Source organism: Bombus vosnesenskii, unplaced genomic scaffold (genome assembly GCF_011952255.1).
Source record: "Bombus vosnesenskii isolate JDL3184/JDL3185 unplaced genomic scaffold, Bvos_JDL3184-5_v1.1 scf7180000014535, whole genome shotgun sequence".
Taxonomy (NCBI): Eukaryota; Metazoa; Arthropoda; class Insecta; order Hymenoptera; family Apidae; genus Bombus; species Bombus vosnesenskii.
This window is the reverse complement of record NW_022883506.1, coordinates 182,399-205,182: the sequence shown is the minus strand read 5'-3', so window position 1 is coordinate 205,182 and position 22,784 is coordinate 182,399. Positions and strand designations below refer to the sequence as shown.

General features: G+C 30.8%; 1 protein-coding gene across 2 annotated transcripts; it reads left to right on the top strand.

Annotated features, from left to right (window-relative positions):
* The first annotated feature begins 1,484 nt into the window (after positions 1-1,484).
* Positions 1,485-19,983, top strand: LOC117240054 (fibrillin-2-like). 2 transcript variants are annotated; one of them, XM_033505910.1, is made up of 19 exons: positions 1,485-1,995; positions 4,994-5,299; positions 5,534-5,794; positions 6,346-6,493; positions 6,755-6,969; positions 7,439-7,591; positions 10,599-10,751; positions 10,889-11,026; positions 11,556-11,814; positions 11,918-12,090; positions 12,295-12,614; positions 12,868-13,448; positions 13,782-13,876; positions 14,768-15,105; positions 15,616-16,088; positions 16,227-16,551; positions 16,904-17,156; positions 17,476-17,609; positions 18,095-18,216. In XM_033505910.1, the coding sequence occupies exons 1-18, from the start codon at positions 1,914-1,916 to the stop codon at positions 17,607-17,609; spliced, it is 4,407 nt and encodes a 1,468-aa protein (XP_033361801.1). In that variant the 5' UTR covers positions 1,485-1,913; the 3' UTR covers positions 18,095-18,216. The 2 variants fall into 2 exon arrangements, with proteins under 2 accessions (XP_033361801.1, XP_033361800.1); XM_033505909.1 differs by having other exon boundaries at positions 1,502-1,995; positions 17,476-17,605; positions 18,095-19,983.
* Positions 19,984-22,784: the final 2,801 nt, after the last annotated feature.

Below are 22,784 nucleotides of genomic sequence, written 5' to 3'. Positions count from 1 at the left end.
TATACAGAAAAATGCAATAATCTCTCTTTCTCTTTTTTTATGTAATTATTTTACGTTGCATCAACCACAAAGTTGGATTATGCTTTTGTCATTGTTATTATTTATATTACTGTATTGTTATATACTTATCATGTTTTTATTATTTACGTTTGCTCTATGAGAAAATGAATTTTCCGTGTATTTTTATTTTCTGATCTCTTTATATATGAATTAATGGGACAATTAGTTCCAATAAAACATATTCTTACAATAATAGTTTCCTTCAATACATATAATACGTATTTGAAAATTTAATTACATAAATGTAATAGAGTAAATTTAGAAAACTTTTACGTGTACACTGCGCGTGTTACATTCTATATTTAGCTTATACTTAATCGTCACGAATAGTTTTCTTCTACTTTTACCCAATATATTTAAGTTCATTGAAAGTTATGCGATGATATAATGTTAACGCGCCACACAACGCGTCACATATATGAATTGACTTGAATTCGAATGCTTAGCAGGCATCCGAACAGTAAAATATATAAGCAACAGAGTTTTTATAACTATATATTGTTTAAGTACATAAACGTTTTAACTACTTATACTACAAAAAATATTAAGAAAAGAATTAATTTGTATAAGAATTAATAGATTCTTTTATAATAGATCTTTTTAAATAATTAGTAGATTAGTGGGACATTGGTTAATAAATTTTGAACAAAGAAAATAACATGATTTCGTAAGACTGACTTCCGATGGAAATTGGTACTAATATTGGCTATCTGATTTCGATTTTCAATCGATACACAGAAATATATAGAGATAAAACATTTGAAGATATGTATTTCAAAGAGAACGAAGGACGACACGGATGGCCAGCAACAGAGTGGTACGGAAATTTGCGAGATCAACAAAGCGTCTACTGTTCATGGAACACTGACAAAAAAGGATCTCTGATGCTAACATCGAACCGGGAACACATGCCGCGAAGAAGTCACTAGTACTACGATGATGATCAACACACTCTTGAAACTTACGGAGGGGGATTTTCTTTTGAAAATGAGGCACACATATGTATTACGTTGTAGTAATGGAACTAAAGTTCTTGTACATACATTATTAATATGTATAGAGGCGCATATTATGCATATTTAAATGTAAAGCAACAATTCAGTTAAAGTTAATAAAATCTAAGAATTTCGGTTTTCATACTGTTAGAACTATGTAACGAAAATTTTGTTTATTGATCACCTAGTTCCCTTGTCATTTTCAGATCCAGAGAAACCTAAAAATTAGTAATTGTCAACAAATTTTTCAAGTCTAAATTCACTGTAACAGTGTATTAAAAAATATATATACATGTACACATATTCGTATAACGATAAATAATAGAAAAGCATGGAATTTCCAAATTACATAATGTTAAAAAGAGTTAAAATTATTTATCACGAGCGAAACAACTTAGGTGAAGATATATAAGGATAAGAAAAAAAATAAAAGAGAAAACAATCGAAGGATCTTGTTAGGGCGAAATTTTGAGCAAGTTCTCAATCGGCGCCGTTACTAACGACGAAATCAGTCTGATATTTATGCGCGCGCACACGAAACAGGGACAGAGTGCAGACGGGAAAAGGAATCGTATCGTAAGATAGAGTGGGATAATTCAAGAAATGAGATGCACATAGAAAGGTGCAGAGGAGAAAACCGTGCTACCGGCAAACTGAACGCTTTAATGCATGTCGAGCGTTTGCTCGGAACGCATCCGACGACAAAGAAGAACGATATTTCACTTTCAAGTCAACGATTCCGACTCAAACTCAAACTGGCAACGACAAACAGAAAAATTAAGAGAAAGATCGTGACAGTTTGAAAGATTGTGATATTTGTACGCGAAAACCAGTTCGTTTTATGGGAATTTTAAGAAGATGATCCGATTCGTCGATCTATGTGCGATTTTCTTTCTACTTCTGGTCATTCGGTTGGAGCAATTTTCTCTACAAAAGCGAGGTATCTTTCATCTTAAGAATTTTTTTGGAGTTTTTATTCCCAAAATCGATTTTATTGTATTAATTGTTTTTGGATTTGTTTTTGGATGGTAAATCTCGAAATAATTGATAGCGTAGAGCTATGTAAATGTAAATTTACAAATGTAAATTTTTTATCTAGACTTAGATCTTTTTTTCGCTACACTTACTACTAGCATAAACAATGCATTTTCTTCTATCTGCTATGTGGTTTCTATTTTATTTAAAGTGAAGAGGAGAATGTACCTAGTTGTTAAAAACGTAAACGATTAGATAATCTAAATCTATTAATCGTACATTTTTCCTTCGAATCATGTTTTTAACGATACTTTTAATGATTTGTAGCTAGAAAGGAAGAAACGAAGAACTTAGAGGATTCCTTGTTTATCATTCAGGCAGATGCCATTTTCTATTTATTTTATTAATTTTATAAAAAGGAAAGAAATTTCGTGGAACACGCCTTCTTTCATCGATAACGGAGAATAAAGACAATTCTTCCAATTTTACTAGATGACTATGATAAATACATAATGGGATAAAATGGGTCATGACTATGATGTATGTACATCAAAATGTTCAGCCTGATATTCTGATTAAAACAATATCTTAATCTCGAAGAATATTAATCTTCGAATTATTTAATATGCCTAATAAGTATGTTTTAATTCAGCTAATTGTCAATTATGGAAAAGGAAATTAAGTAAATTCTATTTATTTAAATATTAAATTCCTTGTTCGTAGAGAGATGACAAACTGAATACGCGTTAGAGAGATCGCTTTCTTAGAATTGATAAGTGAATTGATATGAAGTTGACACGCGTAAAGTAACGTTCGGTAGATTTTTAGGATGGATAGTTTACAGTTTAGAGATGTTCACGGTAGTATTAACGAAGAAAAAGGATAGGCAAATTAAATAGAATGAATACTTAAGAGTAGAGGGACACGTAGTTCCGGGTTCGAGAGTAAATAATAAACGAATAGTAACTACTTGCATAGCTTAGAATCTATCACATTTTTAAGTGAAAGATGAGTGTTTTTAATAATGGAATATAATTATTTTTCAAACATATTTTGTCCTATTTGAAATAAATATTATCCATATAAATAACTCTAAAACGTTTAAATAAAGATAAGAATTCTTTTCTGGATTGAATTCGGAATTTATATAACTATGTAGTTAGTATCAAATATCGCTAAGCTAGAAAAATTTACCGAATGTCCAACTGGACAAATTGTAAAATACAAATTAAATAATAATAAAAAAAAATCGCAAAGATGTGATAGTCAGAAAGGGTTGCGTAGTTTTCCAATGAAATAACAAGGAAACATACGTATGCGCTAGTTCCATTCTTATCATTAAACAAATTATGGTTTTGTTATTACTCAGTATGTATGGTCTTCATTGATTTATAGAGACTTCTAGCTAAACACTGCAACAAGAATTGCTTTTATCACTGTATAGTAATGCATAGCATATAATAATATATCCAAGCGAAAATAATGTAGGTATATCTCTCCTTATAAGAAGATAAGGAATATAATACTACAACAATATTAATTACTTTGAACGAAGGAATGAACGATAAATTAATATTTCCTTGTATTTATTTTATATTTGTTGATATTTTCTAATATCAAATGTTAAAATTCACAGCGCATTTTAATATTAAAGAAATTTCGTATAAAGTCAGATGCTCGTATACATATGTACGGTATAACGTCTAGAAAGTTGATAATTAAATGCAGTAAACTATTGACCGTCCATCGAAAATGTTAAGAAATTTTCAATATTAGAAAATTATTAGAATTGTGCAATTGTGTTGTCACTGTAATATGTACTAATGACAGCAAATTCGAACTATAATCGTAATAAACTAGTAGCAATATGTTTATTAGGATTATATAGGATTATATTGTTATTTCTTTATTAACAGTATAATGACAATGCAACGTTTCAAAAAACATTCAACAATATGTTTATTTCACCTATTTCATGTATCATATCTGAAAAACTTAATTCGTATGACTCATATGATTGAATTCGTTTAAAGATACAATAGAGTTAAATAGAGAGTATACTATACTACATTATACATATTTACGAGTATATCAAGCATATCATATTATTCAATCTAATCATTTAAGATCTACATTTAAAATCTTTTATTTAAAAACAAAAGTGTTGTTGTATGAATATGATAAGCACATAGATGAAATTGAACCTTTAGTTTAGTTTAGTATAAAATTATATTAGTAGGTAAATTTTAAATAAAACTTATACACATGTATATACGAATAGATGTGGAATGTCATCAGTTGGTATATTTTTTGCATAACAAACTGAATGTAATATATCATACGAAACGAATTACGAGTAAAAATTAAATAACAAAGGTTGGTAAGAAATAGTTGTCTATCTACAATTGTTCTTCTTATCGCTGTACATGTGGCAGCGTCAGGAAGGATTTTACGATTTCACAATAGACTTAAATTCTGCCGAGAGTTTGTGAAAACGATAGACAAATAAGACATCATTTTACGTTATAAGTTTATCATCAAAAATAATTATTTTTTATACTTTACACTTATTTCCATTCGTAATGGTTTTAAAAATGACGATCAAAGCGGGAATAATAAAAGGGAGACGAACTACTAAAAATATAAAAATCGATGGAATAATTTGATATTTAACACTAAGCATTTTATAAAATTAAGAATAGACAAACCGATTTTCAGTTGTTTCAGGTAAAATTTGTTAAATGTTTGAGATTAAAAGTATTAAGGTTTCTGATGCCTTAATTGTTTTATCGACGGAAACAGTTGTTATAATATAATATAATGTAAACATTTGGTGAAGTAATTTATATTCTCAAGGAAAATGAGAAAAAGGTTCAAGTTATGAAGAAGAAAGAATTATAAAGACCGATATAATTGTTATTAGAGAGATTTGTTAAGAGAAGTATATTTTGTTTGTGTAACAGAGGCGTTGTTCAGCGAAGCTAGAATGGAAGCAGAATTTGAAAAATGCTGTGGGCTTGGTACTTCGTGGGCTTTGGAAGGCCTAAGGTGTGAAAAGTTCACAGGGCCGGTATCTGGAGTGCCGACAGTCGAACAAGGTCTTTGCTTAGAGGCTGTGGACATCTGTTGCGTGAGAGCATATCACGAGGAACAATGCAAGAAAGGAAAATTCGATGCGCATGCTGGTTTAGCGTGTGTTTCTGATACCAAAAGTAAACGTTCAGGGCCGGGTGATTATCACCGTGACTGTTGCGAAGCTTGTAAACTGGGTAATTTACATATTCATATAATTTTTTGGTATTTATGTCTCTTTATTTTTTATTTACTTCTTCATATATATATATAAATAATTAATAATTAATAATTAATAAAAAAATTTAATAATTTAAATAACGGTGTCAAAATTATAATTTAATAATCCACATCAGAACCAGTGTTTTTTTAATTCTGTCATTCTTTTTCTCCATTAATTATTTTTCATTAATTTTTAAATTCCATCGAAGGTATTTTAACTGGATCTATGGGACAAGGATGCGCTTTTAAGAAATTTACATTTGGGAATCCATGGGATCCTGCATTTTTGGAATGTTGTTACGAAGCGTCACCGAGCACAACATCAACTTCTACCACAGATCTTACAAAGGCAACGACGTTCAGTGAGACTACCGATACTGAATCAACTTCATCTCCATTAACATCGACTTCCTCATTATCTACTGAAACATTGGCTTCGACATCTTTCTCCCCATCGTTACCTACGCCTCGTAAGTAGAAATATTCAATAAAGTCCTAAAACTCCAAAATCGATCATATTTTTATATCTAGTTCCTACATTATAAAAGTCCATCCCAACTCTATCCCAAAATATCTTATCTTCTATGTCCATATTTTATTTGTTTACAAGGTAATTTCCTATTACCTTACATTGAGAGTCCTACGAGTGATTGTATCGCAAAAAGAGTTTTGCTGTTTTTGCTGTCACTTGCGGCGGAGAAATTTATTATAACTATATCTTTTAAAAGTATTTTAAGGAAGTAACAAGAAAACTGTTGCGCGATTAAAAATTAGTTCCAAGTATTCATACGTGGAAGTTTTGAAATTACAATCTCGAAGATAAATCAACGATTCACTTAGAAAGATATATTCAAATCTTTGCGGCATAGGAAAACAATTAGATAAAATCACGAATAATATGTGATTGAGAAATAAAGAAATAAAATTATAAACAAAAAATTCGACATTACTTGCCAGTCAACTTAAAATTAATATAACAACGATCATAACAGAAATGCAACGTCATAACATTAATTTACAGCATTAGATGACATCTGTCAACTTATGAAGGGATTATTGTGTTCTGACATTTGTGTCCCTACGCCAGGATCTTATTATTGCAAATGTTACGAAGGCTTTACTCTACTAGAAGATGGAAAAACTTGTAGTCAAGACTTACCTACTGACAGGTATAAAAACTTTATAAGATATTTATATATATACATATATTATATTTTATTTCTGCAAATTTTATAATACTGTTCATTTTGATAAATATTCAGCGTTAAAATTATTATATAATATCTACTGAATTTATAAAATTAATTTACTATTCTATTTACTGTTTAATTTAATTTACTATTAATTCATTTATCGAATATTTTACAAGAAAACAACATATTTTTGTTGTTCGATTATACTATGTCATTGTGCAATCGTATATGATCTAGATGCAAATCGAGCAATCCATGTGAACAACGCTGCACGGACAATGGAGTTGCAGTTACGTGTAGCTGCAATCCCGATTACGTACTGGCGAAGGATAAACGTTCTTGTTTACCTAAACCATCGGAAAACAAAAGTACAATTCCTGAGGATGATAACGAGTTTTCATCTCTTTGTCCCGCTGGTTATCGTTACAATGCTACCAGTCAAGTGTGTGACGGTGAGTATGAAAGAGATATTCAAATCAAACTATTATTATTAATATTTTTCAAATGTCAATAAAGAGAATCTAAACTAACCATATTAACAGTGAATTATTTTTATGAATTAACTTATTATATATATATAAGTTAATTTATATATAAATAAATATATATATATTGTATGTGCATACATATAATACATGTAATATGTATTACAATGTAAATATATGTAATACATATGATATATATATGGTAATACATTCTTCGAAGTTAAATTTGAATATCTAATTAATCTGTAGTAAGTAATAATTCATTTTATATCCTTTGACATTAAGTTCTTAATGTTTTATGAGTTCTAAATTCACTTTCAAGCATATTTTATGTTTGCTTAATGATATGAGCTTCATTTTATTTTTGTAATGATGCACTGCAATTTTGCTTGTGTCCTTGCTTACTTCTGTTGGCATTGTGTGTCCCACCGCTTAGACGTGAACGAGTGTGTAGAAAAAGGAGCATGTCCTGGTCACTGCGAGAATAATATAGGATCTTACACGTGCGCGTCCAAACATAAACTTGGATACGAAGAGGATACTTGTCCTCCTGGATACCAGTGGGAAGCCGCTACAGGTTTTTGTACAGGTTTGAATCTATTTAATTTTCTAATTGTTTAAGAGCACATTTTCAATTATTTATTTTATAATGTTTATTTTCAATATATCTAATTTACATATTTAAATCTTTTGGATCGGATATATAGTTTCTCGGCAAGTGTTCCAGAGTATCTACGTTATGTTCCATTACAAGGTTGAAATAATTCAGAGAACTTTTAGCTTCGATAACTTCCTAATGAATAAGTTTGGGGCATAAGTATGTTAGTACTTTTATATAGAGCACAAGGAACTGCATCGATTGCAGTTCAAAAATATAGGTTTACACTTTAAAAAAAGTGCAGTTGCATTTTTCTGATGCTCCGATGCACAAAGATGTATAAAATTAGTCGTATATTATGCACCGCCTGTTACTATTTAACTCCCACTTATGACATCTTCTTCTATCCCTAAGCGTTTAGGAGATTCGGCTTGTTCCAGTTGTGGGGGACACCCTGTACATGTGTATATATATATAATGTATGTATGTATATATATATATGCATACATAAGTATATTATTTAACCTATTCAGAATTACAAAGGATATATTTCATGTATATACGTGATTTCTGTATATGAGTGTGTATGTTTTTTTATGTTTTAATAAAGTAATATACGCGAAGATAATGTACTTCTCAGATTCATAAAGTACGTGGTAAAATTTTCTATACACAGATATGTGCTTGAAGTTGCTTTAATAAGTATCATTGATTTTAGCTTTAATACTGTTAATACAAGCCATAAGTTATTATTCCTAGCGTTCTTTTACTGGCATATCATTTTAAAATTAAAATATCAAACTACGTAACGAATTTTTTTTACTTACTTTAGTGTTATAATATTAATAAATGAAGTATGATATTCTATACATACACAAAGAAGTTTTTCGTCTATATCGGATCTTAATCGTATTTATGCAGTTACTAGTGACGGTAATTATAGAAGTAAATGCTCTATAAATTGTTTGTGAGAAGATATTATCCTTTTTTAAAGTATTTTATAGCTGGCGATCTACAGTAAGTATGTATGTAGATTTTTTTTTAGAATTTATTTAATTTATCTTACATTTAAAGTACTCGAAACATTTGAGGATTAAGCATTTTATGGCTGTAAAACAATTACCAAGTATCGTAAGTACTGTTATGGCGCAGCTTCCTAACTGAGTTAGGGTCGGAGAATGTGAAAATTTCTCGCAAGGAATCGATAAAATTTCCTAGAAAAGTTGTTCGGCATCCGAATACCGTCTGAACGGTAAACCTGAGTTTACGAAGGCAAAGGTTTTGGGTTTTTAGATGTATATTCTTAACAAACTCGGTCCTTGACAAACAATATACAAGTTATATACTCTATTATATTTGATGAATATGAATTACACGATGTTTGACGATTTATGAATGAACTCTTTCCGGCGATCACTCGATAGTTTTTATATCCGTGTTTGGTATGTGTTTTGAGACAGCGGCTGACATCAGAAGCGAAGTTCTGCTAACCTTGCAGAATGCTACTTAACGCAATGCTTTGAAACGAGGTTAAAAATGTGTCCAAGTGCCGATGCTGATACTGCGATATGAAGTGTTTCTGTCGTTTTTGGGTCCCTAATCTTCCCGAACTGTGCACAACAGTACATCGAAGAATTTAATTTTTATCTATTTTATCGATTTTTCATTTTTCAATTAATGTTTTGCAATCATAATTTACTTTTTATTATATTATCACGAGTCGGGGTTTTGAGCAACGCGAGGGTATTTCGTGGGAATACCGTTACAGTGTAACAAGTGTACGAACGGAGCTGACGCGAGTTCAGGTAGCCGCCAGGATTATTGTTCACGAGGACGAACCTGACGCTAAGTCAGTGGGTCGCAGAAGGGCGTAATTTTATGAACGAGCCCAATGCGAAATCGGGAAGTTAATGGCACAGAGGTTGCAGACGAATTCGATGCGAAATCAAAGCCGAGGTGGTGTTAGAAAATTGAAGAAAGTGCAAACGAATCTGATGCGAGATCAGGGAGTCACAAGAGAGGTTTAGTTTTCATTGACGAATCCGATGGGAAATCGGGGAGCCACTGGCTTGGAAAAACTTGTTCTGTATTGAGACGTGTGAACGAACCCGATGGAAAATCAGGGAGTCGGAGAAAATGTTAGTAAGGCTTCGTGTAACTTTGATTAGTAAAATGGAAGTACGTTCCACTATGTTGTACATTGTACGCTATACAGGATTGTGGGCTTGAATGTTAAGGTTTAAATAATTCGGTTAAATTATTTTATGCATTAATTTATATAACATAGGTATATGTATTGCATTCAAGAGATTGTTACGTTACAAGTGGATATGTCGCAAATAAATGAGCGAAGACTAAGAATAGCTTGCAGAAATACCGCACAGAAGTAGAGTATTTAGACCGTTTCACGGATCCCCAAGGGTTAACGTTGATCGAAAGAGAACTTTAACCCGATTCCACTATACTAGCTCTTAACGAACGTGTTGCGAAGCAACACGATGACACTTTTCGTAACCGTTCTGTCTAAGAAGCACAATTTTTCACCTCCTTATACAATGTACTGTGAAAATCTGGAAACTCTACGTGGCCAAGGTGGTTCAAGGAGTTTATTGTACGAATATGGAAAATGTATAGATTTCCGAGAACGGTATCCACCAGATGTTTATCAGAACTGATTGACATAATCGCGGCTATGTCTCATTGTTTAGATAAATTCTGATAAAATTTAGATAAAAAGAAATTTTGGATAAGGATACCTTTGTTTCCGTTTCGTAGAATTGAAATAATGCAGGTGGAGGCCGGATGTTATTTATCTGTAACGATATTAATTAACTTTCAAAAATTTGAGTTACATTAGATCATTGAGAATTTAGATTATCTTTGGAATTTTTTATTACGGCAAGAACATGTTATATCTATGTTAGCATTTGTAAATTGATATTTTATATAAAATACTATTTTGTGGACGTATATTATCTAATTTCAATGTTTTTTTCAGATATCGATGAGTGTCTTGTATTATCGAAACCATGCCCCGGAAAGAAAAATTTTTGTGTTAACACCCAGGGCAGTTTTAGCTGTCTAGAAATGAAGGGAATAAAATCTTGTCCCGCTGGATTTAAATTCAATAAATTATCACAGCAATGCGAAGGTATTTATTGTATAATTTAAAATGGTAACTTAAAGGTGAAAACGTAAGGGTGAAACTTATCATAATGATACACGCTTTTTGCGATTTCTTTGTAATAAAAAAGAAAGATATCAACCTACTTTTGTTTCCTTTTATAGATGTGAATGAATGTGTAGAAGGCATTCATAGCTGTTTGGAAGGTACAGAAGAATGTCGTAATATCGATGGTGCTTACGAATGTGATGTAAAATGTGATGAAGGATTTACTTACAGTGTTAATTTGGGTACCTGCATAGGTAACTATTTTCAAGCATTCTACGATTTATTAATGTGATTATTATTCAATCGAATATGTTTTACTTGTTTGATATTTCTAATGATAGGCTATTTATTACATCAACAGGAAGTTTCTCCTTTGATATTTTTACGCTCTTCTATAAATATGAGATATGTGCATGCACAAACTTTCTTTTATATCCTAACACTAATTAATCGAATGTTTGAAAATATTTTACCTCAAACGCTATTACGTGAATTTACGTTGATTCAGCATGTATCCGTCTTGCATGTGAGTAAGAATTTATACACCTGTTTAATACTTTTTCATTTCTTTATGTAGACAATTTTCTTTATCTTCTTAATCCTCTTTCCAAATCGATACGTTATTTCTAACATGAAATAACCATTCCATACAATTTTTGGAATTTTAGTCGAAAAATTAAAACGTGATGATTCTATTAAAGACTACTATTGAAATATAATTTTTATTATAAACTATTGCAACCTTTTATTTATTCTGTTTATATATATGTATTACATTTGTAGATGTGGATGAATGCTCTGGCTCTAATAATCCTTGTCCAAGTTCAAATACCACCTGCAGAAATATGGTAGGTGGTTACGAATGCTTGTCTCTGAATCATTCTGAATCTCCGTTTTCAAACGATAAGTCATTGATTTGTCCTGCGGGATATAAGCCGATAAATGATTCCAGGGAAGCATGTATCGATGTGGACGAATGTAAAGAACAATTGCATTCGTGTGAAAATACAGAACAATGTGTTAATGACATAGGTAGTTATAGGTACGTTTTTTAAGGGATCGTTTCATATAACAATTTTATGTAACAATTAATAATATTAATCATCGATATGCGTACATATTTTTAATATATTTCAATTAATTAGATGCGAACTATTAAGTGACCATGATGCGAATTTACGTGGAAAGGTTAAAGATACTCGTGCTTATTCGTATAAAAGGGGACATAAATTACTAAGTTCAATCTTTCCAATTGTTAATGAAACAAGGAATTGCGAGAGAGGTTTCATATTTGATCAACGAAGTCAAGATTGTATCGGTATAAGAGTATTCAAATTTTGTTTATTTATTTATGTATTTTTTTCGTGTGAACATTTTCATTAAAATAATTAACGTTCCATTCGACAAAAAATTAGTGTTACCTCTATTATATATTATATTATATCATATTATATCATGTTATATTATATTAATAAACTTAATTGATTGTTTTTAACTTTGTTATAAATTCTTCTTTCGGCAGATGTCGATGAATGTAGCAATGGTTTATCAAATTGTGGAATCGGTGAGCAATGCATAAATTTCAAAGGTGGATATAGATGTTCTCCAGTATGTCCGTCTGGTTTTCAGTTGTATAACAATAGTTATTACTCGAGTAAAGAATCTTGTCAAGATATAAACGAGTGTGCACTTGGATTACATTCTTGTAATGTATCAACTCAGTTTTGTGTTAATACGAACGGTTCTTATATCTGTGAAGCATTTACAACAACAACAACAACAACAACAAGTTCAACAACAATTAACAGGCTATTAGATATTAAGAAGAACCATATAATGCAGGTATTGATTAATATATAAAATAAAATAAATAAATATATTGCTTCTCTATTTTATTATAAATTCAAAATTTATTTTATATTAAATTTAAATACATGACGTATGTATATTCGTTTACATCTTTGAATTTTCTTCTTCGGTCTTTGTCACAAAGCTATTGCACACTTTAAATTTTTTGGATAACTAATGGCGTTTTCCTTTCACAGTTATAAATGATCTAAACTCTTAAAAAATATCCGTGTAATTTATTTTGTAGAATATGGATGGTCACGTATTTTCGGAACCGTGTAAACTCGGATATGCTAGAGATATAAAAAGCGGAGAATGTGTGGACATTGATGAGTGCGCAGCAAATCTGAGTTGTCGAGACTACGAGCAATGTCATAATAGCCCAGGCAGTTTTATGTGTTTGCCACTATGTACCACTGGCTGGTATTTTAATACAGCGACAAAGAGTTGTCAAGATGTCGACGAGTGTCTTTTAGGCAGACACGATTGTCCACAGGGCACTCATAAATGCGTTAACACAAACGGTTCCTTTTTGTGCAAGTTAATTCCGCCTTGCAGCAGCGGTTATAATCGATCTTTCAATGGTAGCTGCGTCGATATCGACGAGTGCTTGGAAAATCTGCACACCTGTCGATTAGAATTACATGAGTATTGTGTCAATAAAAACGGCAGCTTCGAATGTTTGACTAGATTACCGTCTTGTCCATCGGGTTATCAATACTCCTTAACTACTAAACGATGCGAAGATATCGACGAATGCGTTCGTGGCCAACACAAATGTGACACTAGACTTTTTGAAAAATGCTTCAATCTACCTGGAACTTACAGGTCTACATTATTAACTTAATATTTTGAATTTTAAGTTTTACAGCATTACATCAGGAAAAAAAGAAATTAAGATGAATCTCAATCTACAACATAGTCACCATTATTTTCAGTTCAGCTTTTCAGTTAATAGAAATTAATTAATTTTCGTGAATAATATGTATCTATTAACAAGCGTATACAAATGCGCACGATCTTACGAAGTGCTTTAAAATTTTTAGCGAATTTTCTTTCTTATTTACATGATTTTATTATATAATATGACCGTTAAGCACATAATGTGGTTAAATAATTCTATAAAATTAATGAATCGTATCCGTATCGTAATGTGTTTAGATGTGAAAGACCTACATCGTTTGAGCAGCGTCAACGTCAGAAACCTGCTTGTCCTTCCGGCTTCAGATATCATCCTAGACTAAGAAGGTGCACAGGTATATTTTACTACATTTTAATTTTCCAATTGAATTTACTTAAAATTGTTGTTAAAATACTATAATATTCTCTCTCTCTCTCTCTCTCTCTACATAAAACAAAAATTAATTTGTACATAATATTCATTTTAATTTTTTTTTAACATATGAAATTAATAGAATAACTTATAAATTAATTTGTAATGATTTATAACTTTTTTCAGAATGGAAATTGACAAGTTTTGAATTGAACGTCGAAAGTTTGATATATTACGAAATATTTTAAAACAGTATCCTTGTTCGCTTATCGCATGTGAAGCATAGTGTAAGGTTTAAGCTCATTTTTGTTATAATGTGCATATTATTTTTGTAATATAATATAGTATAGTAACTCGTGATATGTTTTGTTATTGCTCGTTTTATGTGTGCAAGTGTTATAAGATTGCGATAAAATTCCATCAATGATCAATTCCATTTTATTTACTTATAATTAACATCAACTTGTTAAATTTCTTGACTAAACATAAAGTGAAAGCATGTAGCATGTATTATAATGGTCATTTAATATACTTAATAGGTATTACAGCAAAAGTAATTTTTTAACAATCGTCGCGTTATATAACTTGCCATGGATTCGTATGTAAACAGCAACATACTTGCAAATGGTTTATTTTAAATAATCATTTGTTATTAAAACTTTATTTTCATGCCAGCGTAGTCCAACAATAACTACATTGTATAGTTATAGTAATTATTTACTACTTACTTATTATTAGACGTGTTAGAATTACAAACAAATAGAAAAGTAACTATTATTATTCAACTTCATTGACAGTTTTATTGCAAAAACGTTAAATATTTTGAATCTTTCGAACAAATTATTGATGAGAGATAAATTATCGTATTTGATAGATATCGACGAATGCGCGGAAGGTTTGGACTCTTGCGTAGGTGAAGTTTGCTATAATCAACCGGGTGGTTATAGTTGCGCAACACCTCCGAAGCCGAGAATCAGGAAACCGCCTACGACAGCCTTGCCAGCACCATCAAGCAAAAAGTGTATGCCTGGAACGAAATTCGTTAAGAATCGTTGTGTCGACATCGACGAATGTAGGGAAATAGATGACGCGTGTAGTAGCAACGAGGACTGCATCAATACCATGGGAAGCTACATGTGCGAATGCAGAATTGGTTTTAGGCGTGAGAATTTAACTCAAGCCTGTGTGGACATTAACGAATGTCAAACGCAGGTAAAATACATATTTCCGACTATTGTATTAACCAGCAATGTCAATGAAGCTTATAAGTTTTATGGCAGATTTATAGAATTATAGAACTAAAACTTATATTCAACATCAGCATATGCATTTTACGAGTTTTTATTCGCTTTCGATACGAATAACTTATTCTTTACACGATAAAAAAGAATTGCCTAATGATATCTTCAATCTATATTCGATATTGCGTTAAGAAAGTTGTATCAAAAAGCTATCAGTAGGTTTCTTAAAGAAGTGTTTTTCAATGTGTTTTTAATTTTTATAATCATTTCACTCGCTTCATCACATGTTACAAGTCGACGCAAAATTTTGGAGTATGTTCATCATTTTTCTTTGGGCAATGTCACGGATAATTGTTATTGTCAAAAATCAAAAAAAGTCGACAAAGACAGTTATTTTCAATTGCGATTATTCTAAATTAAAAAATTCGATGAAAATCTGATTTAAATAGACGTGACAATAGATGTGAAAATTTTATTACAGGAAGATAGCTGTTTGCAAGGTCAAAGGTGCGATAATACTATAGGTAGCTACACTTGCACTCGATACCTATCGTGTGGTACAGGATATACTCTGAATGCCGCCACTGAGATCTGCGAAGACGACGACGAGTGTCTACTCGGTACACACGACTGCGGACCGGGTTATCAATGTAGGAACACATTTGGCTCTTATCGATGCGACCGTAACCCACGTATGCCGGGACCACAGGCTCGTATTGATATCCCAACGACGCTAATGACAACCACGACCAGTAAATCAACATCCATATCCACATCCATATCTGCAGCCGTTACTCCTACTTCGTTAACTATCCCCGGGAAGGGAACGTATAGTTGTCTACGTGGATTTGAGGCCGGTTCTGGAGGAAAATGCGTGGATATAGACGAATGTCAGAAAGATCCGAACATCTGTGGCAGAACAATGCGATGTATGAACACTCTTGGATCTTATAGGTACATCAATACGTTGGTCGATCTATTTTTTACGATTTAGCAAATTATTTTAATACGTAATATACAATTTAGAACGTAGAAACTGTGCTGCAGTTTTCAATTCAATTCCCCAATAATTGTTTAATATTGAAATTTCAGGTGTGTATTCAAAGTAATATGCAGTAACGGGTTTACTTTGGACCCAACATCAGGACAATATTGTGTTGACATAGATGAATGCGCGAATGGTACTCACGAATGTACTCCGGATCAAACATGTGAAAATAGAGTAGGTGGTTATGTTTGCACTTGTCCACCAGGACACGTTGCTGGACCGAATAAAGACTGTGTTGATATCGACGAATGCAGTCTTTATAACGTATGTGGACCAAACAGTCAATGCGAAAATACCATCGGTTCTTTTCGATGTAACTGCGAAAGTGGTTTTGAAAATATTGGTGGTTTTGCTGGCGGTAATTGTCAAGTGAGTTATTCCCATTAATTTTATTTCCAATGCTTGAAGAATTTCACTTTTTACGTGTTTGTTTTTCCTAGCTATTATGTTTTATTAATTAAAATGATTATTTATAATTAATTATGTTTTAAATACGTGAATGAATCAGTAAGTTACACCTACTCGTAAGATGTGATCATATATATTGAAAAACGATAATTGGTTTATGTTGATAATAGAAAAGAATTTTTTCATTCGTTCGTATCTTTTGTTAAAATAAAGGATCAGCGTAATTTTATTCATTCATCCTCTTACTTATTAGGGAAAGTATTTTTATTATTAATTATTGTTAATAAGATGATAAAATCTCTAAAAATTTTAGGATATTGACGAGTGCCAAAGGACCCCTGGTTTGTGTCAACATATGTGTTTCAACGTCTGGGGTAATTACAGATGTGCCTGTAAACCCGGATTCAGGTTAAACGCTGATAATCGTTCTTGCACAGACGTCGATGAATGTACAGAGTTCAAAGATAACAACTTGTGTGTAGGAATTTGTGAAAATACACCAGGAAGTTATGCTTGTAAATGTCCAGATGGTTACAAACTCGGACTTAACGGCCGTACTTGTGAAGGTATGCTTGTTGTTATCTTCAAATTGTTAAATTATATTATTTAAAAATTTTCATCCTTAACTGTTAAAGGTTCGACGAGTAAAACGTATTGTATGCTCGATGAGAACTCTTGAGGTCGTTTATTAAAGCGTGTTCTACCTCCATTATCTCGTTGTTATGTACTTATAATCTGTACTTGACCTAGTCATCGAAAATGTGGGCCATTAGTTGAATCTCAAGTTGTTTCGTCTGTCCTTGACTTTCCTTTGATGATAAAATTGATAGCACACGTGACATTTGTAATTTCTTTTAAATTTAATTCTTTGTTACCTTTTCCAAGATATCGACGAGTGTCAGGCAGGACCTGTCTGTAGAGGAGCAGATGAAATTTGTCACAACACTAGAGGTGGTTATCGTTGCAATAAAATAAACTGTCCCGTGGGATATCACCGTGATCATGAAAGAAAAAAGTAAGTACATTGGTTTTTACAATATCAATACCTTGTATTACTTATTACATAATATACATATGTATATGTCTATATATGTTAGCGTTCAATGTCACATTGTTCTACATAAAAATAACAACGAATAATATAACACGTGTGATTGTTACGACGGTATTCTTTTCTTTGAATATAAGTCAAGTAAAACAAATTGATTTGCTCCGTAAACAGCGTAGTTCCATATACAGGATACATAAAAACATTAAAAACCAATAATAAATGTGATTGTGAAAACATAATTTACATATGTAATATTTTTTACTAAATTCTACTAGCTTTTTTTCAATTTATTAATCAGTTTTAACTTCCCGAATCCGCCGCATATATAATACGTATATACATGCATATCATGTAGATAATTTATGAAAATAATAACATATAATACCTATATACATAACATAATTAAGTAACTTTTGTGTAAACCAATTATATAATAGATTACTGAAATTTCAGCCGATGCGTGAAATCGTGGCCGTGCCATATCAACGATTCACCTTGCCTTAGACAACCATCGCATTATTCATACAATTTCATTACTCTTGTGAGCATGTTACCAATTGCACCTAACAGACCGGAAGAACTATTTAAAATGAAGGGATATCATCTGCCAAGCTCAACGATACAATTCAGTATGGCATTCCTGGAAGCGCGTGCACCACCTGGGGTGCAACGCGCCACAGAATCATGTTTCGCATTGAGAAGGCCTGCACCAACACAGGTTGTTTTGGTAATGACACGAACCATACAAGGCCCCCAGGAAATCGAACTCGATTTAAGTATGGAAGTTTATCATAATACGATCTTTGCCGGAAGTGCAGTAGCAAAAATTATAATTTTCGTTTCTCAATACGAATTTTAACAACTCTTGGGATTTAAAAAGGCAAGTGCGTAATTATCGACAAATTGTCGCGTATTTCGATTCATATTTGTATTGACAAATTTTTTTGGTACAGTTTTCATTATATTGATAATATTTTATTTTAATTACTCTAAAGTTACTTTCATTTCTCCACTCGTATTTTAGATTATAATTTCCTAATCCAAGTTTAAGGAAGCAAGGTATTATATTCGTAAATGTAACTAAGATTTAAATATATATTAATATCATTTTATAGTACGTTCTTTTTAAAAAAAAGAGTATTTCTCATATTCTTAAACTGTCACAAAGTAATTATATTACATATTTGTTACTAGTTTGTTATATCTACCGTACGGTGTTTTCATTGCAACTTTCCACGGAAATTTTCAAATAGTATCTTTCCACTTTTAATTTCCAACATGCAAAAAGAAGTATCCAAGACGGGCAGGAATAGCTGTAGAAAATGTAAAATGAATCATAACGAATGGAACAATAATTTCACATTGTATTTTCGGTAAATAAATCGATTTATATGTACATAGGGTATATGTGAGTTTGAACACGTAAAAAAGCGAAATAAAATCACATTAATCGTTCTAAATTAACTTTCTCCACGTTACTGTACTTTGTAAATATGTACCTTATCAAAATCGCAGTTTTATAACACGTTTCAATAACGAAACGTTTCTTTTCGTTATATTTAACAATAGATCTATCGCTAGTGATCATACTTTATGTACGTATACAGCAATTTTCAAGAGAACCGATCATATTCACTATATCTAATTGTCTAATTGTAAGTTAAAAGTAACAAGATTTCTAAAATATTTACGCAATTATTGTAATTGTACATATGTAATTACATATGGTGGTATATACCACATACCATATGTATATACATGTTATATCGTCCATATTAAATTTAAAAAATTCTGCATACTTACATATAATACGAGCATGTAAATATACGTGTATTCTTTTGCTGCACACCTAAGTATTTGATTATTCCTTTTTCCTTTATGAGATGTATAACCTAATGCTAACGAAATAGAGATCTTTAGCATTCACTGCTATCTGGTTGCACAAAACAGCCACTGCATGATTAGCGGTGGAAAATATCGATAAAAAGTATAATATAGCTAACAGAATATACATAATTGCGTGTCAATCTAAATTCATATAACTCTACTTATAACCTACAAACGCGTAAGTCTCCATCAGCAATAATATTATACGTGAGATCCGTATTAATGAGTTTCTTTGTCAATAGATAATAGATGCTTCCCATTCTTTAAACTCATCATAACATTTTTATAATATACAAGCTTCAGTTGTGACTTCGTGCTTAAAAACATTTTCTAAAAATTAATCTTCTCTTAAGTGCTCGTACATGTACATTTTATTTCAATTGCCATTTCATTTACAGTAAAAGCATTTTAAATCGCTATGTTTCATAAATGCACACTACTATCTATTTTGCGCATAAAAAAGATTCAATATTGATATACATATTTTTAACAAGCTAACATAAGCGATAGTATCCAACTTTCAAGGAAAGCATCCAACGGTAGATTTTATAAAGTAATCCTAAACTGCTTTTATAGTAGTTATACATCGATAGCTATTAACAAGTATACTTATGATATAACTTATAACATATGTGTATGTGTGTGTATAAACGTGTGTGTATAGTGGTAATATATGTATATATAGCAGCATAATATTGTACGTAGTATAATGGTAGGTATATATGTGGGTTAGTAGTAACATATTACTACTGCCAGTACTACTAATAATGATAATAAATCTAATTATAACAGCCTGCATGCAGCAAGAATACGTCGCTGTGGCATAAACATGTGGATGACAATTTATTTTCACCTATCCTCTTCACTTTTATACTCTTATCCTATCGAAAAACCGCGTGAAAATCGGCGTGACTAGGATTACTAAAGATCCTTAGATCTCTTGATTAAGCAGGTGCGAACAATTCCAAGTTTTAAGTCAATTTTTAGCCATATTAACAGACTATTTTAGTAGCAATGCAATTAAAACATAAAAGACGTATCAATATTTGAAACATGGAAATCATTTTATAAATGAAAATTTATTTTGTGTCAAATATTACAAAATATACATATAATTTAATCATAATATCGGCTAAATTCAATTTATTAATATACGTTGCATACTGCTTAAATTATTAATCAAGTCCACTTTTTCCAATAACTTTTGACATTAAGAATTAATCGTTTTTAAGATAACAATTTCGTCCAAGAGAAAGATAAAGAATTTAGCACAATGTTTATATTTTGAAAATTTAACATTAAAAAAATTTTTAATTTATATAGCACTGAAGCTACCAAAAGCCAAATATTATTATATGTAAATAATAAACTGACCCTTTTTTATATGAATTTGGATTTAATTTCAATTTATTACCTAATTCGCACTTGCTTATTTGTTAGTAATTATCATCACAGAGATGTCAAACGAATGTCAATTTCGAATAATTGGGTATATCGAACCGTATCAAAAACATATCGAAACGGTATGAATGTGACTCATATATATTTATATGTATCGTACATATTACTACATGTTGCCATTCATTATAATTCATATGTATATTTACTGCGTACTTCGAGTTTCAGTTTCTGTATAAATTATATAACTTATTATCGCCCTACTTTACTTGCAATTAGTCCCCGTAATTTACAGAAAACATTTACTATAGTTTATTATCAAAACCATATGCCAAGCTAGTTAAAGTGTTGGGTAGATTATTTTTTTTTATTTTTCGTTGAGATCTTTTTCGGAATCTTTTTCGTTCCTTAATGACAAAGTTGCAAAATTGTAAATGAATTTATTAAGAGAAGTGAAGCTATTTGCTTTTTTTCATTTGTGGAATTTAAATACTAAATTATACGTTAACAACGCAAGAATGCTATTCTATGATCAAATGATCAAACAATTAAAAGAATTAAGAAAAAGTAATTTTTGTGAAAATTTACGGGGACTAATTATATTAAATAAACGAGTGATTTACATACATAGTAATTTTAACAAACGAGCGTTTGGCACCAAATTTATCAAAACAAAAAACTGTTCTACATATGTGTTATATGTATATGTATGTATGCCAATTTAATTGGTCCGCTTAACTTTACATGTTCACTGCTATTAGTATCAAAGGATAGATGCTATTTAAAATAATTTATACCAGAGTTGTTCAACTAGTGCTCTATTTTATTTTATTTTATTTTAACTGATGTTTTTAAAAAAAATCAAACTTCTCTACATTACACTAGTAATAAATCTTAATTTATATTGTAAACAGACTTTTGTTCAGTGTAGGCACTTAGAATGTGAACGTGTGATGTTTTACCGCATTCTTTAATAAATATACCATTTCTAAATACAATTGTATCATCCTTTTTTGTTTACTTTTTTTATTACAAACTATTCTATTATTATAACAATATATTAAAATAAACATTTATTTTTTCGATTTCCCTATATGTTGAAGATAACTTATTATTTTATATTTATTGTTACTGTATATTAACAGCAATGATTCAGAACACAAAGTTGAACAATCCTGATGTAATGTTTTGCAAAGGTAACAGTACTTGTACTATAATATACATACATATGATCTATATCAAAGCAAAACATTAAAAATGCTCTTGTATATTCTTAATTCGTAAATATTTTGGAAGCATACTTATTCCATTATTACACTATCCAAATTAAAACCAATTACATATAAGATAGTGTTCATGTGTTATCACACGAATTGAACATTTGTTGTCGACAAGATGCACATATCTTATGAAAACCAAAGATTTATGAAGAACAACTATGAATGTGCATATTGCACATTGTTTTGAAACTATTTCTTAAACATAAACCTAAAAAAATAATATATGCAGTATTTAGTTTGAAGAAACAAATACCCAACATTTTGGTTTAATTCCAATTAAAAAAACAAATAGATATATTCGTAAGATACAAATCATGTCTAAAGGTAACTGATTACTTCTTTGAACCGATATTAAGAAATAATATTACAAACGTTAAGGCGTTATAAATCCGGATGTATAAAATTCATAGTCGTATAAAAAAATATATAAACTAACAATATAATGGAACAATGATGTTAAAACTAATATTTTTTCCCATTTTGTATAAACAAACTTCGCATTTGATTTGGGTGAACGATTAATTTGTTTCAAAGCATGAATTGAAATTTCTGAAACTAGTCGAATTCTAACAAGAGTA